Here is a 22562-nt window from a genome sequence, read left to right on the forward strand (position 1 = left end):
GAAGGAGGAGAAGGAGAAGAATGTTTCTTATTACTGCCTCTTCCTGCCTGGCTTCTCTCCACCACTCCCAGCTAATAAAGCATTTCCTATTGCTGAGCACACAGCCGCGGCCCGGCCGCCCTTCCTCCCGCACGCACCCGGCCCCAGCCCCATCCTGGTTGACCCCCCCACTTTGGGCTGCTCCTCCCACCCACCCCTGGCCTTTGCAGGGTGCTTTCCAGCCTTGTTTTCCCAGCTTGCTTTGGGTTACGATGGAATTTGGGGGGTTTACAGTGGAATTTGGGGGGGTTACAATGGAATTTGGGGGTTTATGTTGAAATTTGGGGGGTTACGTTGGAATTTGGGGGGGTTTCGATGGAGTTTGGGGGGGTTACGGTAGAATTTGGGTGGGTTACAGTGGAATTTTGGGGGGTTACAATGGAGTTTGCGGGGGTTACGTTGGAATTTGGGGGGGTTTCGATGGAGTTTGGGGGGGTTACGGTGGAATTTGGGGGTGTTCAATGGAATTTGGGGGGTTACGTTGGAATTTGGGGGGGTTCGATGGAGTTTGAGGGGGTTACGGTGGAATTTGGGGGTGTTCAATGGAATTTGGGGGAGTTAAAACGGAATTTGGGGGGTTACAATGGAATTTGGGGGGGTTGCAAGGGAATTTGGGGGTTTTCAATGGGATTTTGGGGCTTACATTGAAATCTGGGGAAGTTACATTGGAATTTGGGGGGTTACAGTGGAATTTGGGGGGGTTACAGTGGAGTTTGGGTCGTTACAATGGAGTTTGGGGGGTTACGTTGGAATTTGGGGGGGTTTCGATGGAGCTTGGGGGGGTTACGGTGGAATTTGGGGGTGTTCAATGGAATTTGGGGGAGTTAAAATGGAATTTGGGGGTTTACAATGGAATTTGGGGGGGTTGCAAGGGAATTTGGGGGTTTTCAATGGGATTTTGGGGCTTACATTGAAATCTGGGGAAGTTACATTGGAATTTGGGGGGTTACAGTGGAATTTGGGGGGGTTACAGTGGAGTTCGGGTCGTTACAATGGAATTTGGGGGGGTTTGATGGAGTTTGGGGGGGTTATGGTGGAATTTGGGGCTGTTCAATGGAATTTGGGGGAGTTAAAACGGAATTTGAGGGGTTACAATGGAATTTGGGGGGGTTGCAAGGGAATTTGGGGGTTTTCAATGGGATTTTGGGGCTTACATTGAAATTTGGGGAAGTTACATTGGAATTTGGGGGGTTACAGTGGAATTTGGGGGGGTTACAGTGGAGTTTGGGTCGTTACAATGGAGTTTGGGGGGTTACGTTGGAATTTGGGGGGGTTTCGATGGAGCTTGGGGGGGTTACGGTGGAATTTGGGGGTGTTCAATGGAATTTGGGGGAGTTAAAATGGAATTTGGGGGGTTACAATGGAATTTGGGGGGGTTGCAATGGAATTTGGGGGTTTTCAATGGGATTTTGGGGCTTACATTGAAATCTGGGGAAGTTACATTGGAATTTGGGGGGTTACAGTGGAATTTGGGGGGGTTACAGTGGAGTTCGGGTCGTTACAATGGAATTTGGGGGGGGTTGATGGAGTTTGGGGGGGTTATGGTGGAATTTGGGGCTGTTCAATGGAATTTGGGGGAGTTAAAACGGAATTTGAGGGGTTACAATGGAATTTGGGGGGGTTGCAAGGGAATTTGGGGGTTTTCAATGGGATTTTGGGGCTTACATTGAAATTTGGGGAAGTTACATTGGAATTTGGGGGGGTTACAATGGCATTTGGGGGGTTACAGTGAAATTTGGGGGAGTTACATTGGAATTTGGGGGGGTTACATTGGAATTTGGGGGGTTACAGTGGAATTTGGGGGAGTTACATTGGAATTTGGGGAAGTTACATTGGAATGTGGGGGGGTTACGTTGGAATTTGGGGGGTTTTGATGGAGTTTGGGGGGTTATGTTGGAATTTGGGGGGGTTTCGATGGAGTTTGGGGGTTGCAATGGAATTTAGGGAAGTTACAATGAATTTGGGGGAGTTACAATGGAATTTTGGGGGGTTATGTTGGAATTTGGGGGAGTTCAATGGAATTTTGGGGGGTTATGTTGGAATTTGGGGGGGTTTCAATGGAGTTTGGGGGGTTACAGTGGAATTTGGGGGGTTATGTTGGAATTTGGGTGGGTTTTGATGGAGTTTGGGGGGTTACAGTGGAATTTGGGGGGTTATGTTGGCATTTGGGGGGGTTACATTGGAATTTGGGGGGGTTACATTGGAATTTAGGGGGGTTCAATGGAATTTGGGGGAGTTCAATGGAATTTGAGGAGTTACAATGGAATTTAGGGGAGTTACAATGAATTTGGGGGGTTACAATGGAGTTTGGGGGGGTTACAATGAACTTGGGAGAGTTACAATGGAATTTGGGGGGGTACAGTGGAATTTGGGGGGGTTCATTGGAATTTGGGGGGGTACAGTGGAATTTGGGGGGGTTTCAATGGAATTTGGGGGGGTTACAGAGGAATTTGGGGGGGTTCAATGGAATTTGGGGGGGTTACAGTGGAATTTGGGGGGGATATAGTGGAATTTGGGGGGCCAAGTGTCTCCCTGGATATGGGGCTGGATGGGACCCTTCGGGGTGCTGTGCTGGAGGTTGGGGGGTGGTTTGTCCCTTGGGGGGGGTGTGTTATGGGGGCTCCCAAACGATCCCTCTGCAGAGGGGGTTTGCTTGGTGCCTCCCCCCCCCTCAGCCCCCCCCCCTCCCCAGCCCTCAGGATGGAGCTCCAGGCTGTTCCCACGGGGGGGGGGAGGGGCTGGGCACTTCCCCTTCCCCCCCCCAGGACACGTGGGGCTGCACTTCCCCTTTCTCCTCTTCAGGGCTGTTTTTTTTGGGGTGGGGGTGGAGGGGGGGGGTCACCCACCATCTCCACCCCCCTCCCACCCCCCCCCACCCCCATCCCTCACTCCAACCCCTCCCTCAGCTCCCAACCCCATGGGCAGGGGGATGCAGCCAGCAGCACCCACCTCACCCCAACCCCAACCAAAGCTCCTCATTTCCTTCCCCCTCCCCCCCATCCCACCACTGACCCCCCCTCCCAGTGCCTGGACACCCCCCTCCCAGTCCCTGGACCCCCCCCCCCAGTCCCTCTGGCTGCCTCTCCCCTGGTATCACTCAGGATCTCGGAAATCCCAACAAACAAGAAACACAAAACCAGGATAAACCAGGAGGGACCTTCACTGGTGACCTTGCCCAGTGCTGGGACTGGGAGGGAGGGATGGGAAATGGGCAGTTTCCATCAGATAGGAACTGGTCCCAGAGGAAACTGGTGCCTCCAGACACCTTATCACCACCAGCCATCTCTGGGATGGGACCCAGCCAGCCGCCCCTCCGGGGTTATTTTGGGATGGCTCTGAGGTCCAAGGGGGTGCAGGAGGGTGGTGGCACCCAGATTCCACCCTCACCCCCCCAGATAGGGTAGATTTGGGGTTTTTAATCCCCTTAAAAACTTTCAGGAGGGGATGGAAAACTTCCAGGTTCCTGATCTGGGGTGACTGGGAGGACTGGGAGGACTGGGAGGCCCAGGCAGGGCTGTGGGGAAGTGAATCCAGCCAGGGCTGGACTCTGAGCTGTGTCACCAGGCAGAGCAGACCCCACAGCACAGGGGGTGGGGGGGTCTCTGTGGGGGTGACACAGGGGTCTCTGTGGGGTGATCCCAGCCTTACTGGTACCAGATCCCACCCCCCCCCCAGTCTCAGCACTGGGCTGGGTGCCACCACCCTGGCAGCATCATGACTCACCCCACAACGTGACCCCCTCCCCCCAAAGCCAAGGGGGAGACTTTGTGTCACCTCCCCATCCAACCCAGAGCATCCAGCCGTCCCCATGGCAACAGAGGAGGATGAGGGGCTGGTGGGACCCCCCCCCCCCAGTTTCTCCCTCCCTCCCTCTCTCCCCCCACCCCATTCTGGGGGCCACGTGAAGGATGCTCCATGTGCCCCCCACCCCCTGCTCATCTGAGGAGCCTGGTGACAGCCAAGGGGGACACATAGGGGGGTGTCCTCCATCCTGCTGAGCATCCCACCCCCAACTCAGCCCTGAGGGCAGGGGAGGGGGTGGGGGGAAGAGATTTTACCCCCCCCCCCAAAAAAAAAAGCAGGGTGCAGGGATGGGAATGAGGGGTGCAAGCCTGTCCCTGGGGTTACCCACTGCTCTCAGCTGCTCTGGGTACTGGGTGCTCTCCTGGTGGGGGGGGGTCAAGCCCTGGGTGCTGGGGCTCCATGGGGGCTGCTGGGGGGGGTCCTGTGCCCCTCCCAGCACCCTGGGATGGGTCCAGGTTTGGGAAAATCTGGGGAGCACAACCTGGGGTCACCCAGGGGTTGTCTGGGCAGCTGTGGAGCTGGGTGGGGGGGTTGGGGGGGGTGTCCCCAATGGAGTGGGGGCCCCAAGGGGGTGCCCAGGGGTGTCCCCAGAAAGTGGTTTCCTTGGGATGGGCACCTCTGGGTGATGCTGGAGCACTAAAGCCCCCTGTGCCCTCCCCAGTGGGCAGCAGGATGGAGCCCCTGAGCCCTCCCCAACACCCCCAGTTTGGTTCCCACCCTGTGCCTGGGTCCTGGAGCTCCTGTTAACCCCCCTCTTGGGGATATGGACCCCCCACCCCACCCCTGAGCCTCAGTTTGTCCATCTGCACCCCACAGGACTGGGGATGTGAGTGTCACTGGGTGGGGACACACACACACACACAGAGGGGATGCCACCAGCCCCACCAGCATCCCTGAGCTTTAGTCCTTAAATTGATGCTGTTACCATGGCAACCACTCCGGTTTAATCCCAGATCACAGAGGCAAAAACCCAGAAAACAAGGGGAAAAAGGAGGAAAAAGGGAAATAAAGGGGAGAAAAAGGGAAGTAAAGGGGAAAAAGGGAAATAAAGGGGGAAAAGGGGAAAAAAGGGGGAAAAAGGGGGGAAAAAGGGAGGAAAAGGGGAAAAAGGGGGGAAAAGGGAGGAAAAAGGGGAAAAAGGGGGAAAAAGGGGGGAAAAAAGGAGGAAAAAAGGGGGAAAAGGATAAAAAAGGAAATGAAGAGCCCGTCCTGCTGCTGAGCTGCTCCCTGGCAGACTCACAGCCTGGGATCCAGAGGTGGGAGAGGATGAGGAGCTGGGTGAGGGACCCCAGGGGGGTGGGTATGTCCTCAGTATCCTCCTCCCTTGGGCATCCCTGTGCTGCTGGGGAGGGGGAAACCTCCCCCTGCCCATGCCAGGAAAACAAGAGGTGCAAGGGGCTATCTGGTGCCTCCACCCCAAGTCCTCCAGCCTTAGCACCTCTTCTTCCTCCCTCTCTTCTTCTTGGCCTGTCCCTTCTCCTCCTCAGCCGCCCTCTTCTCCTCCTTCAGCTCCTTGTACCTCCACTTGGGCAGCTGCAGCAGGTCCTTGTCCCCCCGGCGCTGCCTCCTCTCCCTGGAGCAAGGGGAGGAGCAGGAGGTCCTGCTCACCTTGATTTTGGGGACGGGCTCTCCAGGGAAGATGCTGTTGTTCCCCCTCCACAGCCTGAGGGGCAGGAAGCTCAGGAGACCCCCAGGCGCCCGGCGTTGGGGCAGGAGACGGATCTCGGAGACGGCTTGGCCGTTGCAAGGAGGGGTGGAGGTGGGTTCTGGAGCAGCACCTGGATCCCACACCTGATCCCCAAGGATCTCTGGCACGGCCAAGCGGCGTTTGCCCACCTCAGGGGGGCTGTCAGGGCAGAGGGTTTGGCAAGCGGTGGCCACGAAGGGGCTGGCCAGGGAGGTGGTCATCCTCACCATGTGGTCCATCACCCCCTCTTCCTCGGGGTCCCGGGGGAAGCTGAAGGTGAAGAGGGATCTGATCTTCTCTGAGAGCTTCTTCCCAGGGGATCTGGGGCTCAGGGCTTTGGCCACCAGCCCAGGCAGGGCTGGCCACTCGGGCCGGTAGCCGGTGCCGAACTGCTCGGCCCGGGGGCGTCTCAGGAGCCGCTGGATGCGCTGGGTGGTCTCGAAGCGGCCGGTGAAGGCTGCCCACTCCCTGGCTGTCTTGCCCTTGACGGGATCCACTGCTTGCAGGTCTGCTCCTGGACACACCCGGGGTGCAAAGACCATCAGCCACTGTGTCCTGCCCCAGAGCATCCTACCCCACATCTCACCCAGAGTATCCTACCATGGGATCCAATGACCATCAACTGCTGCATCCCACCCCAGAGCATCCCACCCCACATCCCACCCAGAGCATCCCACCCCAGAGCATCCTACCCCAGACCATCCCACCCCAGAGCATCCTACCCCACATCCCACCCCAGAGCATCCCACCCCAGAGCATCCTACCCCACATCCCACCCCAGAGCGTCCTACCCCACATCCCACCCCAGAGCATCCTACCCCAGAGCATCCTACCCCACATCCCACCCCAGAGCATCCCACCCCAGAGCATCCTACCCCAGGGTGCAAAGACCATCAGCTGCTGCATCCCACCCCAGAGCATCCAACCCCACATCCCACCCCAGAGCATCCTACCCCACATCCCACCCCAGAGCATCCTACCCCAGAGCATCCTACCCCACATCCCACCCCAGAGCATCCCACCCCAGAGCAACCTACCCCAGGGTGCAAAGACCATCAGCCACCACATCCCACCCCAGAGCATCCCACCCCAGAGCATCCTACCCCAGGGTGCAAAGACCATCAGCCACCACATCCCATCCCAGAGCATCCCACCCCAGAGCATCCTACCCCAGGGTGCAAAGACCATCAGCCACCACATCCCACCCCAGAGCATCCTACCCTGGGGTGCAGAGACCATCAGTCACCACATCCCACCCCAGAGCATCCCACCCCAGGGTGCAAAGACCCTCAACTGCTGCATCCCACCCCAGAGCATCCTACCTCACATCCCATCCAAGAGCATCCCACCCTGGGGTGCAGAGACCATCAACTGCTGCATCCCACCCCAGAGCATCCCACCCCAGAGCATCCCACCCCAGGGTGCAAAGACCCTCAACTGCCGCATCCCACCCCAGAGCATCCTACCCCAGGGTGCAAAAACACCATCAGCCACCACATCCCACCCCAGAGCATCCTCCCAACAGGTCCTAGTGCCACCCCCTCCCCCAAAAGCCATGTCCCTGGGGAGATGCTCACCAGCCAGCAGCAGGGCAGCCACACAGTCCTGCTGCCCCTGCACCGCAGCCTTCATCAGCGCCGTCAGGCCCCGGGGGTCCCTCTTGTCCACCTCCAGCCTGGGGTAGTAGTTGAGGAGGTAGTTGACGATGGTGATGTGTCCTGAAGAGCCAGGGAGAACCTGGGTTAGACTCAACGAGCCACAACTGACCATGCCTGGTGGTTGTGGTGGTCACACCCCACGAGGGACAGAGATGTGGACGGCTTGGAGGGGGTCAGGACACCTCCCAAAGCTTGGGTGGGCTCTGGCTTTGTCTGGCTTTGGGTTTGGCTGGGCAGGGAATGGTGCTGTCCCACCAGCTGCTTCAGCAGGGAATGAGGGAGAAGAGGCCCCAAGTGGGGACCAAAAGGAAAAGGACAGGGATAGAAGGTGACCCCACGGGGCAGAGGAGCAAGAGGGACCATCATGGTCATGGGTTTGGTCCCTCCAGGTGGCATTTGCTGGCTTGGAGCCCACGTGCTGGTGAATCTCTGTGGCTCATGGGGTTTTCTGGAGCACGTGGTGGCTCTGGCTCAGCTCCTGTAGGTCCCTCAGGGATTGGAAGAGGTTCAGAGGTCTCCCCAGAAGCAGCCTGCTCTTCTCCAAGCTGAACAACCCCAGCTCTCCCAGCCTGTCCAGCCCTTGGAGCATCCTCATGGTCTCTTCTGGCCCCACTCCAACAGCTCCACGTTCCCCTTGTGCCCCAGAGCTGGACCCAGCACTGCAGGGGGGTCTCCTTAGAGTGGAGCAGAGGGGGACAACCCCCTCTCTCCATCTGCTGCCCACACTCCTGGGGATGCAACCCAGGACACCCCCCCCACCCCCCCCCCCCACTTTTAAATGGCATTAAGATGGACCACACTCTTGGGTGGGCCCCCATGGGTGGGCTCCCATGGATGAGCTCCCATGGATGGGCTCCCATGGGTGGGCATGGGTGATCTCCCATGGGTGGTCTCCCATGGATGGGCATGGGTGGTCTCCCACAGATGGGCTCCCATGGGTGGGCTCCCATGGATGGGCTCCCATGGGTGGTCTCCTATGGGTGGCTTCCATGGGTGGGCTCCCATGGGTGGGCTCCCATGGATGGGCTCTCATGGGTGGGCATGGGTGGTCTCCCATGGGTGGTCTCCCATGGATGAGCTCCCATGGACGGGCTCCCACAGGTGGGCTCCCATGGATGGGCTCCCATGGATGGACTCCCATGGGTGGTCTCCCATGGATGGGCTCCCATGGATGGGCTCCCATGGATGGGCTCCCACGGGTGGGCTCCCATGGATGGGCTCCCATGGATGGACTCCCATGGGTGGTCTCCCATGGATGGGCTCCCATGGATGGGCTCCCATGGATGGGCTCCCACGGGTGGGCTCCCATGGATGGGCTCCCATGGGTGGGCTCCCATGGGTGGTCTCCCATGGGTGGGCTCCCATGGATGAGCTCCCATGGGTGGTCTTTCATGGATGGTCTCCCATGGGTGGGCTCCCATGGATGGGCTCCCATGGATGGGCTCCCATGGGTGGTCCCCCATGGGTGGTCTCCCATGGATGGTCTCCCATGGGTGGTCTCCCATGGATGGGCTCCCATGGATGGGCTCCCATGGGTGGGCTCCCATGGGTGGGCTCTCATGGGTGGGCATGGATGGGCTTCCATGGATGGGCTCCCATGGGTGGGCTCCCATGGGTGGGTTCCCATGGGTGGGCATGGGTGGTCTCCATGGATGGGCTCCCATGGATGGGCTCCTGTGTATGGGCTCCCATGGATGGGCTCCCATGGATGGGCTCCCATGGGTGGTCTCCCATGGATGGGCTCCCATGGGACCACCATCTCCCCAGCTGGCTCACTGCAGGGGTCTGGAGGAGAAGCTCCTCCCTTCTAGGGTGAGCCCAGCCCCTCCTTGCCGTGCCCACCTGCCTGGGCTGCCATCATGAGCGCCGTGTTCCCGTCCTTGTCCTGCTGGTTGACGTTGATGTAGGGGCACTTCTGCAGCAGGGGCACGATGTCCACGAAGCCCTTGGAGCAGGCCACCATCAGCCCGTTCTGACAGGGGACACACTCAGCACCAGGGTGCCACAGCACCTCCCTGAGCACCCCCACCCCCCACCCCAAACCAGCTGCTGAGGGTGAGATTCTCCTCCAAGGATTGGAGCAGCCCCAGGAGACACAGATCCCTCAGCAAACCCATCCCACCCAGCAGCCTTCCAACCTCCCTCCACACCTGCCTTAGCAACCAGCACCCTCCAGGATTATCCAGGCAAAGACCCTCAACTGCTGCATCCCACCCCAGAGAATCCTACCCTGGGATCCAAAGACCATGAACTGCTGCATCCCACCCCAGAGCATCCAACCCCACATCCCACCCCAGAGCATCCTACCCTGGGGTGCAAAGACCATCAGCCACCACATCCCACCTCAGAGCATCCCACCCCAGAGCATCCAACCCCACATCCCACCCCAGAGCATCCTACCCTACATCCCACCCCAGAGCATCCCACCCCAGAGCATCCTAACCTGGGGTGCAAAGACCATCAACTGCTGCATCCCACCCCAGAGCATCCCACCCCACATCCCACCCCAGAGCATCCTACCCCGGGGTGCAAAGACCATCAACCACCACATCCCACCCCAGAGGATCCTACCCAAGAGCATCCCACCCCAGAGCATCCTCCCCCAGGGTGCAAAGACCATCAGCCACCACATCCCACCCCAGAGCATCCCACCCCACATCCCACCCCAGAGCATCCAACCCCACATCCCACCCAGAGCATCCTACCCTGGGGTGCAGAAACCATCAGCTGCTGCATCCCACCCCAGAGCATCCCACCCAGAGCATCCTACCCCAGAGCATCCTACCCCAGAGTGTCCTACCCCACATCCCACCCAGAGCATCCTACCCTGGGGTTCAGAGACCATCAGCCACCACATCCCACCCAGAGCATCCTCCCCCAGGGTGCAAAGACCATCAGCCACCACATCCTACCCCAGAGCATCCCACCCCACATCCCACCCCAGAGCATCCCACCCCACATCCTACCCTAGAGCATCCTACCCCAGAGCATCCCACCCCAGAGCATCCTCCCCCAGGGTGCAAAGACCATCAGCCACCACATCCCACCCCAGAGCATCCCACCCCAGAGCATCCTACCCCACATCCCACCCCAGAACATCCCACTCCAGAGCATCCCACCCCACATCCCACCCCAGAGCATCCTACCCCAGAGCATCCCACCCCAGAGCATCCCACCCCAGAGCAACCTCCCCCAGGGTGCAAAGACCATCAGCCACCACATCCCACCCCAGAGCATCCCACCCCACATCCCACCCCAGAGCATCCTACCCCACATCCCACCCCGGAGCATCCCACCCCAGAGCATCCTACCCCACATTCCACCCCACATCCTACCCCAGAGCATCCTACCCCAGAGCATCCCACCCCAGAGCATCCCACCCCACATCCCACCCAGAGCATTCCACCCAGAGCATCCTACCCCAGAGCATCCTACCCCACATTCCACCCCACATCCTACCCCAGAGCATCCTACCCCAGAGCATCCCACCCCAGAGCATCCCACCCCACATCCCACCCAGAGCATCCCACCCAGAGCATCCTACCCCAGAGCATCCTACCCCACATCCTACCCCACGTCCCACCCCAGAGCATCCCACCCCACATCCCACCCCAGAGCATCCCACCTCACATCCCACCCAGAGCATCCCACCCAGAGCATCCTACCCCAGAGCATCCTACCCCACATCCTACCCCACGTCCCACCCCAGAGCATCCCACCCCACATCCCACCCAGAGCATCCTACCCCACATCCTACCCCAGAGCATCCTACCCCAGAGCATCCCGCCCCAGAGCATCCCACCCAGAGCATCCTACCCCACATCCCACCCCAGAGCATCCTCCCCTGGGGTGCAGAGCCCATCAGCCACCCATCAACCCAGGAGCTCTGTGCCCCTCAGGGAGCCCACCCAGCCGCTCACCCTCCCGTTGCTGTCCATCTCTGTGGCCTCTCTCCTGGTCACCCCGTGCTCCAGCCTCTCCAGCACCAGTTTGGCATCGTTCCTGGTGCAGCACTGGTAGAGGCTGAGCCCCCCAGCTCCTCCAGCCTCTGGGGACAGCTCGTAGCAAGGGTACACTGAGTCCTCAGAGAAAACACTGCTGGAGTCTGAGGGCTCTGAGTCTTCTTCCTCCTCCTCCTCCTCTTCCTCATAGTGCAGCTCTGGGTCAGAGGTGTCCAGGCTGGAACCTGGGGCTGCAGCATCTTCTCCTCCACCACAGGCATCTGTCATCAGCTTGGCCCCGAGCCCTACCTGGGGCCAGGAGCCTCTCCTGGGGTGGGTGGGTGGGGTGGGGGCACTCCAAAATGTTCACTCCCCCCTGTGTGGACATGGAGCTGGTGTGGGAACCTCACAGGGGGTCTCAGCACCCCTCTTGTCCCACCAAGCTCCAGCCCCATGGGGACATCTCCATCTCCCTGCCTGCCCAAGGTGGTCCTCACCCCAAGCCCCTTCCCAGCAGCAGGGATAGAGCAGCCTGGAGAGGGAAGGGGGGTGAGGGTCACCCCTGAGCTCCTGGAGCCCCAAGGAGCCCCTCAAACCCTGGAGCAGGGATGGACCAACCATCTCCCTTGGAAGCAGAAGCCACCCATCACCTGATGGGTGCCAGGGGCAGGAGGAAAAGCCACCTCCATGCTGTTCATCTCCCACCCCTCTTAGACCCCCACCCCCCCAAAAGAGGCTCCAGGGATGAGGGATGCTCTCCTGCCCAACCCCTGCTCTCCTCACCACCCCCCTGCTCCCCTCACCACCCTCCTACTCTCCTCACCACCCCCTTGATGTCCTCACCACCCCCCACTCTCCTCACCTTCCTCACCACCCCCCTGCTCTCCTCACCACCTCCTACTCTCCTCACCACCTCCTACTCTCCTCACCACCCCCCTGCTCTCCTCACCACCCCCCTGCTCTCCTCACCACCCCCCTGCTCTCCTCACCACCCCCCTGCTCTCCTCACCACCCCCCTGCTCTCCTCACCACCCCCCACTCTCCTCACCTTCCTCACCACCCCCCTGCTCTCCTCACCACCTCCTACTCTCCTCACCACCCCCCTGCTCTCCTCACCACCCCCCTGCTCTCCTCACCACCCCCCACTCTCCTCACCTTCCTCACCACCCCCCTGCTCTCCTCACCACCTCCTACTCTCCTCACCACCTCCTACTCTCCTCACCACCCCCCTGCTCTCCTCACCACCCCTCTGTTCTCCTCACCACCCTCCTTCTCTCCTCACCACCCCCCACTCTCCTCACCTTCCTCACCACCCCCCTGCTCTCCTCACCACCTCCTACTCTCCTCACCACCTCCTACTCACCTTCCTCACCACCCCCCTGCTCTCCTCACCACCCCCCTGCTCTCCTCACCACCTCCTACTCTCCTCACCACCCCCCTGCTCTCCTCACCACCCCCCTGCTCTCCTCACCACCCTCCTGCTCTCCTCACCACCCTCCTTCTCTCCTCACCACCCTCCTGCTCTCCTCACCACCTCCTACTCTCCTCACCACCCTCCTACTCTCCTCACCACCCCCCTGCTCTTACCTGGGGCTGCTCAGCCCTTCCCCACAGGTCCCTCTTTGGCCAGGCAGCATCACTGCTCCGATGAGGAAGGAAAATGCCCCAAGAGACTCTGGAAAACCCCCCAGTTCCCCTTTGGGGTGAGGAGGATCCTTGTGCTTTGGCTCTGGGATGATCTTTGGACACCAAAGCTGTGACCACCAGCACGTCCCTGTGGGCTCAGCCAGCCAAGGGTTCAGCCAAGGGACCTCTAATTTAAACCCTTGCTTAAAATGGCTCCATCCATCCCTCCTGAGCAGGATCAGGGGCTGCTTGGGCAGGATTTAGCATCTTGAGCTGCTGGGAGCCTTGAGGGGGGTATTTTTATCCTGCTCTCACCTCAGCTGGATGCTGCCACCTGAGCCATCAGCTCCTAGAAACCACCCCCGTGGCTCCCAGAGAAGGTAGAGCTGCTGCTTGGGCTGAGGGCACGGGGTAGAGATGCCTTTGGTCCCCCCCTTGTGAGGTGCCCCCCAACCCTCCCATCCTCTGGGCATCAGCATGTCAAAGCCCCATGGAGCTCAGGGGCTGCAGAAACCAGGCTCCTGAATCCCACATGGAATTTAGGATGCTCCCTCATCTTCACCTTTGAAGTTGTTGGGGTTTTTTTTTGGGGTGGGGCTTTTTTTTGGGTGATTTTTTTGTGGGTTTGGGGCTTGTTTCACATGTTTTCTGAGGTACAGGAACCAGCTGGGCTGTGGGATCTGGGAATCTGGGATGTGGGATGTGGGAAAAGGCACTTCCAGGCTCCAGGACAGCTCTTCCCATGGCAAAAAGACAGGGATTCTGTCCCAGAGCAGATGGGGGGAGGCCACGTCCTGTGTTTGAAGCATCCATGGAGGCAGAGTGCCAAAGGTCACCCGGCTTGCACCCTGGGACAGGGAATTATGGAGCAGATGAAGGATCCCAGCTGCTCCCTTTGTGCTCAGAGCATCCTGATGGGATCCCCATGCTGAACGTGAGATCCTGACCCTGAATATGAGATTCTGAGCCTGAACATGAGGATCCTGAGCCTGAACAGGAGGATCCTGAGCCAGAACATGAGATCCTGAGCCTGAACAGGAGGATCCTGAGCCTGAACGTGAGATCCTGAGCATGAACATGAGATCCCGAGCCTGAACTTGAGGATCCTGAGCCTGAACAGGAGGATCCTGATGTGAATCTGTGGATCCTGAGCCTGAACATGAGGATCTTGAGCCTGAACAGGAGGATCCTGAGCCTGAACAGGAGGATTCTGAGCCTGAACAGGAGGATCCTGAGCCAGAACATGAGATCCTGATCCTGAACATGAGGATCCTGAGCCTGAACATGAGATACTGAGCCTGAACGTGAGATCCTGAGCCTGAACGTGAGATCCTGAGCCTGAACATGAGGATCCTGAGCCTGAACATGAGATACTGAGCCTGAACATGAGATCCTGAGCCTGAACATGAGGATCCTGAGCCTGAACTTGAGGATCCTGAGCCTGAACGTGAGATCCTGAGCCTGAACGTGAGATCCTGAGCCTGAACATGAGGATCCTGAGCCTGAACGTGAGATCCTGAGCCTGAACGTGAGATACTGAGCCTGAACGTGAGATCCTGAGCCTGAACAGGGGATCCTGAGCCTGAACATGAGGATCCTGATGTGAATCTGTGGATCCTGATGCTGAACACAAGGATCCTGATGCTGAATGGGAGATCCTGAGCCTAAACATGAGATCCTGAGCCTGAACATGAGATCCTGAGCCTAAACATGAGATCCTGAGCCTGAACATGATGAGATGCTGAGCCTGAACATGAGGATCCTGACGTGAATCTGTGGATCCTGATCCTGAATGTGAGGAACCTGATCCTGAACGTGAGGATCCTGAGCCTGAATGTGGGATATTGACCCTGAACATGTGGATCCCAATGTGAACATGAGATCCTGATCCTGACTCTGAATGTGAGGATCCTGAGCCTGAACAAATGGATTCTGATGCTGAATGTGAGATCCTGAGCCAGAACATGGGGATCCTGAGCCTGAACATAAGGATCCTGAGCCTGAACACGAGGATCCTGAGCCTGAACATGGGGATCCTGATCCTGAATGTGAGATCCTGAGCCTGAACATGAGATCCTGAGCCAGAATATGAGGATCCTGAGCCTGAACATGAGGATTCTGAGCCAGAACATGGGGATCCTGAGCCTGAACGTGAGATCCTGAGCCTGAACATGAGATCCTGATGTGAACCTGAGGATCCTGATCCTGAATTTGAGGAACCTGATGCTGAATGTGAGGATCCTGATCCTGAACACAAGGATCCTGATGTGAACGTGAGGATCCTGATCCTGAATGTGAGGAACCTGGTCCTGAACACGAGGATCCTGATGTGAACCTGCGGATCCTGATTCTGAACCTGAGGATCCCAATCCTGAACCTGAGGATCCTGATATCAGTCTGTGGATCCTGATCCTGAATGTGAGGAACCTGGTCCTGAACCTGAGGATCCCAATCCTGAACCCGAGGATCCTGATCCTGAATGTGAGGAACCTGATCCTGAACCTGAGGATCCCAATCCTGAACCTGAGGACCCCTATCATGAACCTGAGGATCCCTATCCTGAACCTGAGGATCCTGATCCTGAACCTGAGGATCCCGATCCTGAACCTGAGGATCCCTATCCTGAACCTGCGGATCCTGATCCTGAACCTGAGGATCCCAATCCTGAACCTGAGGATCCCGATCCTGCCCGCGGGATCCCGATCCCAAACACTACACATCCAGAGCTGGCTCTGTGCTTGCACCATCCTCCCAAACTCTGGTGTCACCCCAGCTGTGCCCATCCCTCTTTGGGGCCAGGACCCTCTCCGAGCCCTTGGGCACCACACACAGCCGGGCTGCTCTGCCTGGGAAGGTTCTGGAAGCCGGTGATCCCACAGGAGAACCTCAGCAGCTCTGGATCCTCTATCACAGCCCCCCAAAACCCAACCCTTCCCCCCAGCTTTGGTGCTGAGCCCTGTGTTCCTGCCACCAGCGTGGCCATCACGGTGTCACCCTGGTGTGACACCTCTCTCCCCATCACCACCCTCCTTTATCTCGGGAGGGGGCTGGGAGCAGATTTAGGGCTTAGGGAGTTATTTGGGGAGCTCCAGGCTGTAATCTGCCTCCTGCCACAAGCAGGAGGCTCTGAGCAGGTTGCATAAGGTCTGGGGTGCCACCGTGTCACCCCGCTGGTCCCCAAAGGCTGCCTTTTTGGGAAGGGGGGGACACACGACAAGGGGGTTTCCCCCAGTACCGCCCAGTCCCTTAAGGCTGCTCCGCAAGCTGGGGTCGGGGAGGGCAGGGATGGGGGGTGATGGAGCACACGGGGGGGACCCCTCCGAGGGCTGTGCAACCCTACCGGCTGCCGCAAGGGGATGCCGGAGCCCCGCCGCACCGGCACCGGCAGCACCGGCAGCGGGGCAGCTCCGGACCGGGGGGGCAGCGCCGGTTCCCGGCCCCTCATCACACTGGGAAGCAGCTTGGGGCTTCTCGGGGTGGGGGTGGTGGGGGACAGCGGGCAGGGCGAGCTCCCGGCTTGGGGGTTCTTGAGGTTTGAAAAGGAGTTTGTGCGTGGATGTCATGGCCAAAGTCCCCACCTGGGGTGTCACAGCATCCTCCCGGGTGTCACAGCATCCTCCTGGGTGTCACAGCATCCTCACAGGTGTCACAGCATCCTCCTGGGTGTCACAGCATCCTCCCGGCTATCATGACACCCCCACAGACCCCCCAGATGTCATAGCAGCCTTCTAGATGTCATGTCATAGCATCCTCCCAGCCATCATCACATCCTCCCAGATCTCACAGCATCTTCCCAGATGTGGGAGCATCCTTCCAGATGTGACAGCATCCTCCTAGCTATCATGGCAACCCCCCCACACACACCCCCCAGATGTCATAGCAGCCTTTTGGATGTCAGGTCATAGCATCCTCCCAGCCATCATCCCATCCTCCTAGATGTGAGAGCATCCTTCCAGATGTGAGAGCATCCTTCCAGATGTGACAGCATCCTCCTGGCTATCATGGTACACCCCCCCACCTCGATGTCATAGCAGCCTTCCAGATGTCATAGCACCCTTTTGGATGTGATGGCATCCTCCCAGCCATCATCACATCCTTCCAGATGTGAGCATCCTCCCAGATGTGACAGCATCCTTCCAGATGTGACAGCATCCTTCCAGATGTGACAGCATCCTCCCAGCTATCATGGCACCCACCCCCCCCCCTAGATGCCATAGCACCCTTCCAGATGTCATAGCACCCTTCTGGATGTGAGACCATCCTCCCAGCCATCATCACATGCTCCCAGATGTGACAGCACCTTTCCAGATGTGACAGCATCCTCTCAGGCTTCGCTGTTACACACCTGAGCCTCACTGCCTCAGAACCTGTCCCTTAGGGACACCCTGGATAGAGGGACAGGGTGACAGGTGGGAACAGTCAAGGGGAGAAGGATGGCCCTGCCCGGAGCACCCGGCTGTTTCCCGCTGAGCAGGGACACACAGGGATGCGGTGACACGCGGGGATGGGGTGACACTCAGGGACATGGTGACACACAGCAACGTGGTGACATGCAGGGATATGGTGACATGTGGGGATGCAGTGACACGCGGGGACGGGGTGACACGCAGGGACACAGTGACACATGGACAGGCGGTGACACTCAGGGACATGGTGACACACAGGGATGTGGTGACACGCTGGGACGGGGTGACACAGGGGGACACGGTGACACTCAGGGACATGGTGACACAGGGGGATGTGGTGATACACGGGGACGTGGTGACACAGGGGGACGCAGTGACACGCAGGGACACTGTGGCACATGGGGACACAGTGACACATGGACACGCGGTGACACAGGGGGACACGGTGACACGCAGGGACACGGTGACACAGGGCGATGTGGTGACACGCAGGGATGTGGTGACACAGGGGGATGCGGTGATACACGGGGAAGTGGTGACACAGGGGGACACGGTGACACACTCCACAGCACATCCCCATCCAGCTGCAGCAGAACAGGGAAGGAGCCGGGTGCTGGTTTGGGGAGGGGGAAGGAGCTGGGTGCTGCTGTGGGGAGGGGAAGGAGCTGGGTGCTGCTGTGGGGAGGGGGAAGGAGCTGGGTGCTGGTTTGGGGAGGGGGAAGGAGCCGGGTGCTGCTGTGGGGAGGGGGAAGGAGCTGGGTGCTGGTTTGGGGAGGGGGAAGGAGCTGGGTGCTGCTGTGGGGAGGGGAAGGAGCTGGGTGCTGCTGTGGGGAGGGGGAAGGAGCTGGGTGCTGGTTTGGGGAGGGGGAAGGAGCCGGGTGCTGCTGTGGGGAGGGGGAAGGAGCTGGGTGCTGGTCTGGGGAGGGGGAAGGAGCTGGGTGCTGGTTTGGGGAGGGGGAAGGAGCCGGGTGCTGCTGTGGGGAGGGGGAAGGAGCTGGGTGCTGGTCTGGGGAGGGGGAAGGAGCCGGGTGCTGGTTTGGGGAAGGGGAAGGAGCTGGGTGCTGGTTTGGGGAGGGGGAAGGAGCTGGGTGCTGGTGTGGGGAGGGGGAAGGAGCCGGGTGCTGCTGTGGGGAGGGGGAAGGAGCTGGGTGCTGGTCTGGGGAGGGGGAAGGAGCCGGGTGCTGGTTTGGGGAGGGGGAAGGAGCTGGGTGCTGGTCTGGGGAGGGGGAAGGAGCCGGGTGCTGGTTTGGGGAGGGGGAAGGAGCCGGGTGCTGCTGTGGGGAGGGGGAAGGAGCTGGGTGCTGGTCTGGGGAGGGGGAAGGAGCCGGGTGCTGGTTTGGGGAAGGGGAAGGAGCTGGGTGCTGGTTTGGGGAGGGGGAAGGAGCTGGGTGCTGGTTTGGGGAGGGGAAAGGAGTTGGGTGCTGGTTTGGGGAGGGGAATGGAGCCGGGTGCTGGTTTGGGGAGGGGGAAGGAGCCGGGTGCTGCTGTGGGGCGGGTGCTGAGGTGCTGGGTGCCCCCCAGCCCTGCTCTCTGCTCCCACCCGGCTCGTAAATCAGTGGCTGGTGTCACCCTCCAAGGTGACAGGGCCAAGCCCGGGCAGGGTGCCGGCAGCCGGCAAAAACCCGGGGTCACACCGTGATTTACGAGCCCAGTGGCTCTGCCAGCCCCTCACAGTGTGTGTGTGTCCCCTCCCCACACCCCCTTCCCAGTAAAACCAGCAGCTGGCTGGAGCTCGGCAGCATCACCAAGGCGGGTGGGTGATCCGAGGGCGCAGGATCCCACCCGCTGCCAAACCATCCCCCTTGGGTGCTGCCTGCATCCCTTTCCCTCCCCCAAATCAGGGCCAAGGAATGTCACCCCCCTGCCACCAGCAAGGCCAGAGCAGTCTGGGTGTCTGTCTGTCCATCCCCCTCCGACAGACACCTCGGGGAGCTGCCTGCTGGGTTTGGGGTGGCACAGATAACAACCCCTCCTCACACCTCGTCCTGTACTGGGATGTCCCTGGGGGTGACACACGTTGAAGTGCCTGATCCAGCACGAGCTCCACCCACCCCAAGGGGGTTCACCAGGATCTCAGCAGGATCTCAGCAGGATGTCACCTGGATCTCACCAGGATCTCACCAGGGTCTCACCAGGTTCTCACCAGGATCTCACCAGGATCTCACCAGGGTCTCACCAGGATCTCACCAGGGTCTCACCAGGATTTCACCAGGATCTCAGCAAGATCTCAGCAGGATCTCACCAGGGACTCACCAGGGTCTCACCAGGATCTCACCAGGGTCTCACCAGGATCTCACCAGGATTTCACCAGGATCTCACCAGGGTCTCATCAGGATTTCACCAGGATCTCAGCAAGATCTCACCTGGATCTCACCAGGTTCTCACCAGGGTCTCACCAGGATCTCACCGGGATCTCACCAGGATCTCAGCAGGATCTCAGCAGGATCTCACCAGGGTCTCACCAGGGTCTCACCAGGATCTCACCAGGGTCTCACCAGGGTCTCACCAGGATTTCACCAGGATCTCAGCAAGATCTCACCAGGGTCTCACCAGGATCTCACCTGGATCTCACCAGGATTTCATCAGGGTCTCACCAGGTTCTCACCAGGGTCTCACCAGGATCTCACCAGGATCTCACCAGGGTCTCACCAGGGTCTCACCAGGATTTCACCAGGATCTCACCAGGATCTCACCATCATCTCAGCAAGATCTCAGCAGGATCTCACCAGGTTCTCACCTGGATCTCACCAGGATTTCACCAGGGTCTCACCAGGATTTCACCAGGATCTCACCAGGATTTCACCAGGATCTCAGCAAGATCTCACCAGGATCTCACCAGGGTCTCACCAGGGTCTCACCAGGATCTCACCAGGGTCTCACCAGGATTTCACCAAGATCTCAGCAGGATCTCACCTGGATCTCACCTGGATCTCACCAGGGTCTCACCAGGATCTCACCAGGATTTCACTGGGATCTCACCAGGATTTCATCAGGGTCTCACCAGGATTTCACCAGGATCTCACCAGGATTTACCCTGAATACATATTAAGCCCATAAAGCTCCTTATCCAAGGTGACAGGGATGCTCCCTCTCTCTCCAGGCAGCACCACAGCCCGCAGGCTGCCAGGGGATGGGAGGGAAACTCCTCTTCACCAGCAAAAAACCCACCCAAAATTAGGGAATATGACAGAATTCCAGCTTCCTTCCTTGGCACAGGGTCTCCCAAACCAGGAGCTGGCCCAGCCCAGCATCGCTACCCAGGAAGACAACTAAGGATGGGGGTGCTGATCCTGGATCACCCAGCTGATTGAATTACACCCAGCCAGCACAGGAGCCAGAGATCAATTTCAATTTCTTCTCCCCCCACACCCCCTCCCCAACCCCCCTTCTCCTTATTTTGGACCCTCAGGAGAGGGGAGATGAAAATCAGACTTGCTAATTCCCCCTCTGTAATTATCCCTAAAGAGAGCCGGTGCCTCGCGAGGGTCCCTGGGGGGGGGGGGGGGGGGAGGGGGCTGAGGGGTAATTTCAGGTTGCTTTTCGAGGCCCCTATGAAATTTGGAAGGAGGGGGAATTTCCCCCCTCCCCAATCCCATAATTGTATTGCTGGTGCTGCAGATGGTGCTGGCTCGGGGATAGTGGCTATAAAGAAGATGGATCGCGACGGCGTCGCTCCCTCGCCTCCGTGATGAGCGTGATCCATCAGCCCCTTTACAAGGCAGCGGGAGCTGGGACAATGAGGAATCACCCAGCAGGTAAAAAAGCCACCACATCCTCAGCCAGCATCCCTGCAGCCACGTGTTTTCCCAGCCCATCTTGGTTGGCATTGCATCCCTCAGCTTTTCCAACCCCTAAAAAAGGGGATTTAAACCAGGATCACCCACTAAAAGATGGATTTAAACCAGGAACATCCCCATCTTCAGCCAGCATCCACATTTTCCCAGCCCATCTTGGTTGTCATTGCATCCCTCAGCAATCCCCTATTATTATCCCTATTTTTATCCCCTAAAATAATGGATTTAAACCAGGATCACCCCTAAAAAATGGATTTAAACCAGGAATATCCCCATCCTCGGCCAGTATCCCTGCATCCACATGTTTTCCCAGCCCATCTTGGTTGTCATTGCATCCCTCAGCTTTCCCAACCCCTAAAATAAGGGATTTAAACCAGGATCACCCACTAAAAGATGGACTTAAACCAGGAACATCCCCATCTTCAGCCAGCATCCACATTTTCCCAGCCCATCTAGGTTGTCATCGCATCCCTCAGCAATCCCCTATTATTATCCCTATTTTTATCCCCTAAAATAATGGGATTTAAACCAGGATCACCCCTTAAAACATGGATTTAAACCAGGAATATCCCCATCCCCAGCCAGCATCCCTGCATCCACATGCTTTCCCAGCCCATCTTGGTTGTCATTGCATCCCTCAGCTTTCCCAGCCCCTAAAAAAAGGGATTTAAATCAGGATCACCCACTAAAAAATGGATTTAAAGAAGGTATACCCCTAAAAAGAGGGATTTAAACCAGGATCACCCCTAAAAAATGGATTTAAACCAGGAATATCCCCATCCCCAGCCAGCATCCCTGCATCCACATGCTTTCCCAGCCCATCTTGGTTGTCATTGCATCCCTCAGCTTTCCCAACCCCTAAAAAAGGGATTTAAACCAGGATCACCCTTAAAAGATGGATTTAAACCAGGATCACCCCTAAAAAAATGGATTTAAACCAGGAATATCCCCATCCTCAGCCAGTATCCCTGCATCCACATGTTTTCCCAGCCCATCTTGGTTGGCATTGCATCCCTCAGCTTTCCCAACCCCTAAAAAAAGGGATTTAAATCAGGATCACCCACTAAAAGATGGATTTATACCAGGAACATCCCCATCTTCAGCCAGCATCCACATTTTCCCAGCCCATCTTGGTTGTCATTGCATCCCTCAGCAATCCCCTATTATTATCCCTATTTTTATCCCCTAAAATAATGGGATTTAAACCAGGATCACCCCTAAAAGATGGATTTAAATCAGGGATATCCCCATCCCAAGTGAGAATCCCTGCAGCCATGTGTTTTCCCAGCCCATCTTGGTTGTCATTGCATCCCTCAGCTTTCCCAACCCTTAAAATAAGGGATTTAAACCAGGATCACCCCTAAAAGATGGATTTAAACAAGGATTACCTCTAGAAAAAGGGATTTAAACCAGGATCACCCCTAAAAAATGGATTTAAACCAGGAATATCCCCATCCTCAGCCAACATCCCTGCATCCACATGTTTTCCCAGCCCATCTTGGTTGTCATCGCATCCCTCAGCTTTCCCAACCCCTAAAATAATGGATTTAAACCAGGATCACCCCTCAAATAATGGATTTAAACCAGGAATAAGGTCCAGGGTGGCC

General features: G+C 58.2%; 2 protein-coding genes across 2 annotated transcripts in view; one reads left to right on the forward strand and one right to left on the reverse strand.

The window, feature by feature from the left end:
• The window catches only part of NCKAP5L (NCK associated protein 5 like), a gene marked incomplete at its 3' end in the record, with an annotated part of 17642 nt that extends 14126 nt beyond the window's left edge, over positions 1-3516 (forward strand). The window contains 1 exon segment of the mRNA XM_084277208.1: positions 3478-3516. Coding sequence (XP_084133334.1) covers positions 3478-3516 — 39 coding nt within the window.
• Positions 3517-5274: 1758 nt separating this feature from the next.
• On the reverse strand, positions 5275-11417 carry ANKRD33 (ankyrin repeat domain 33; the record flags this gene model as incomplete). The annotated part of the gene is made up of 4 exons (XM_084277209.1): positions 5275-6044; positions 7108-7248; positions 9031-9160; positions 11109-11417. The coding sequence occupies 4 exons, from the start codon at positions 11415-11417 to the stop codon at positions 5275-5277; spliced, it is 1350 nt and encodes a 449-aa protein (XP_084133335.1).
• Positions 11418-22562: the final 11145 nt, after the last annotated feature.

Source organism: Gallinula chloropus (genome assembly GCF_964237585.1).
Source record: "Gallinula chloropus genome assembly, chromosome: 31".
NCBI classification, from domain to species: Eukaryota; Metazoa; Chordata; class Aves; order Gruiformes; family Rallidae; genus Gallinula; species Gallinula chloropus.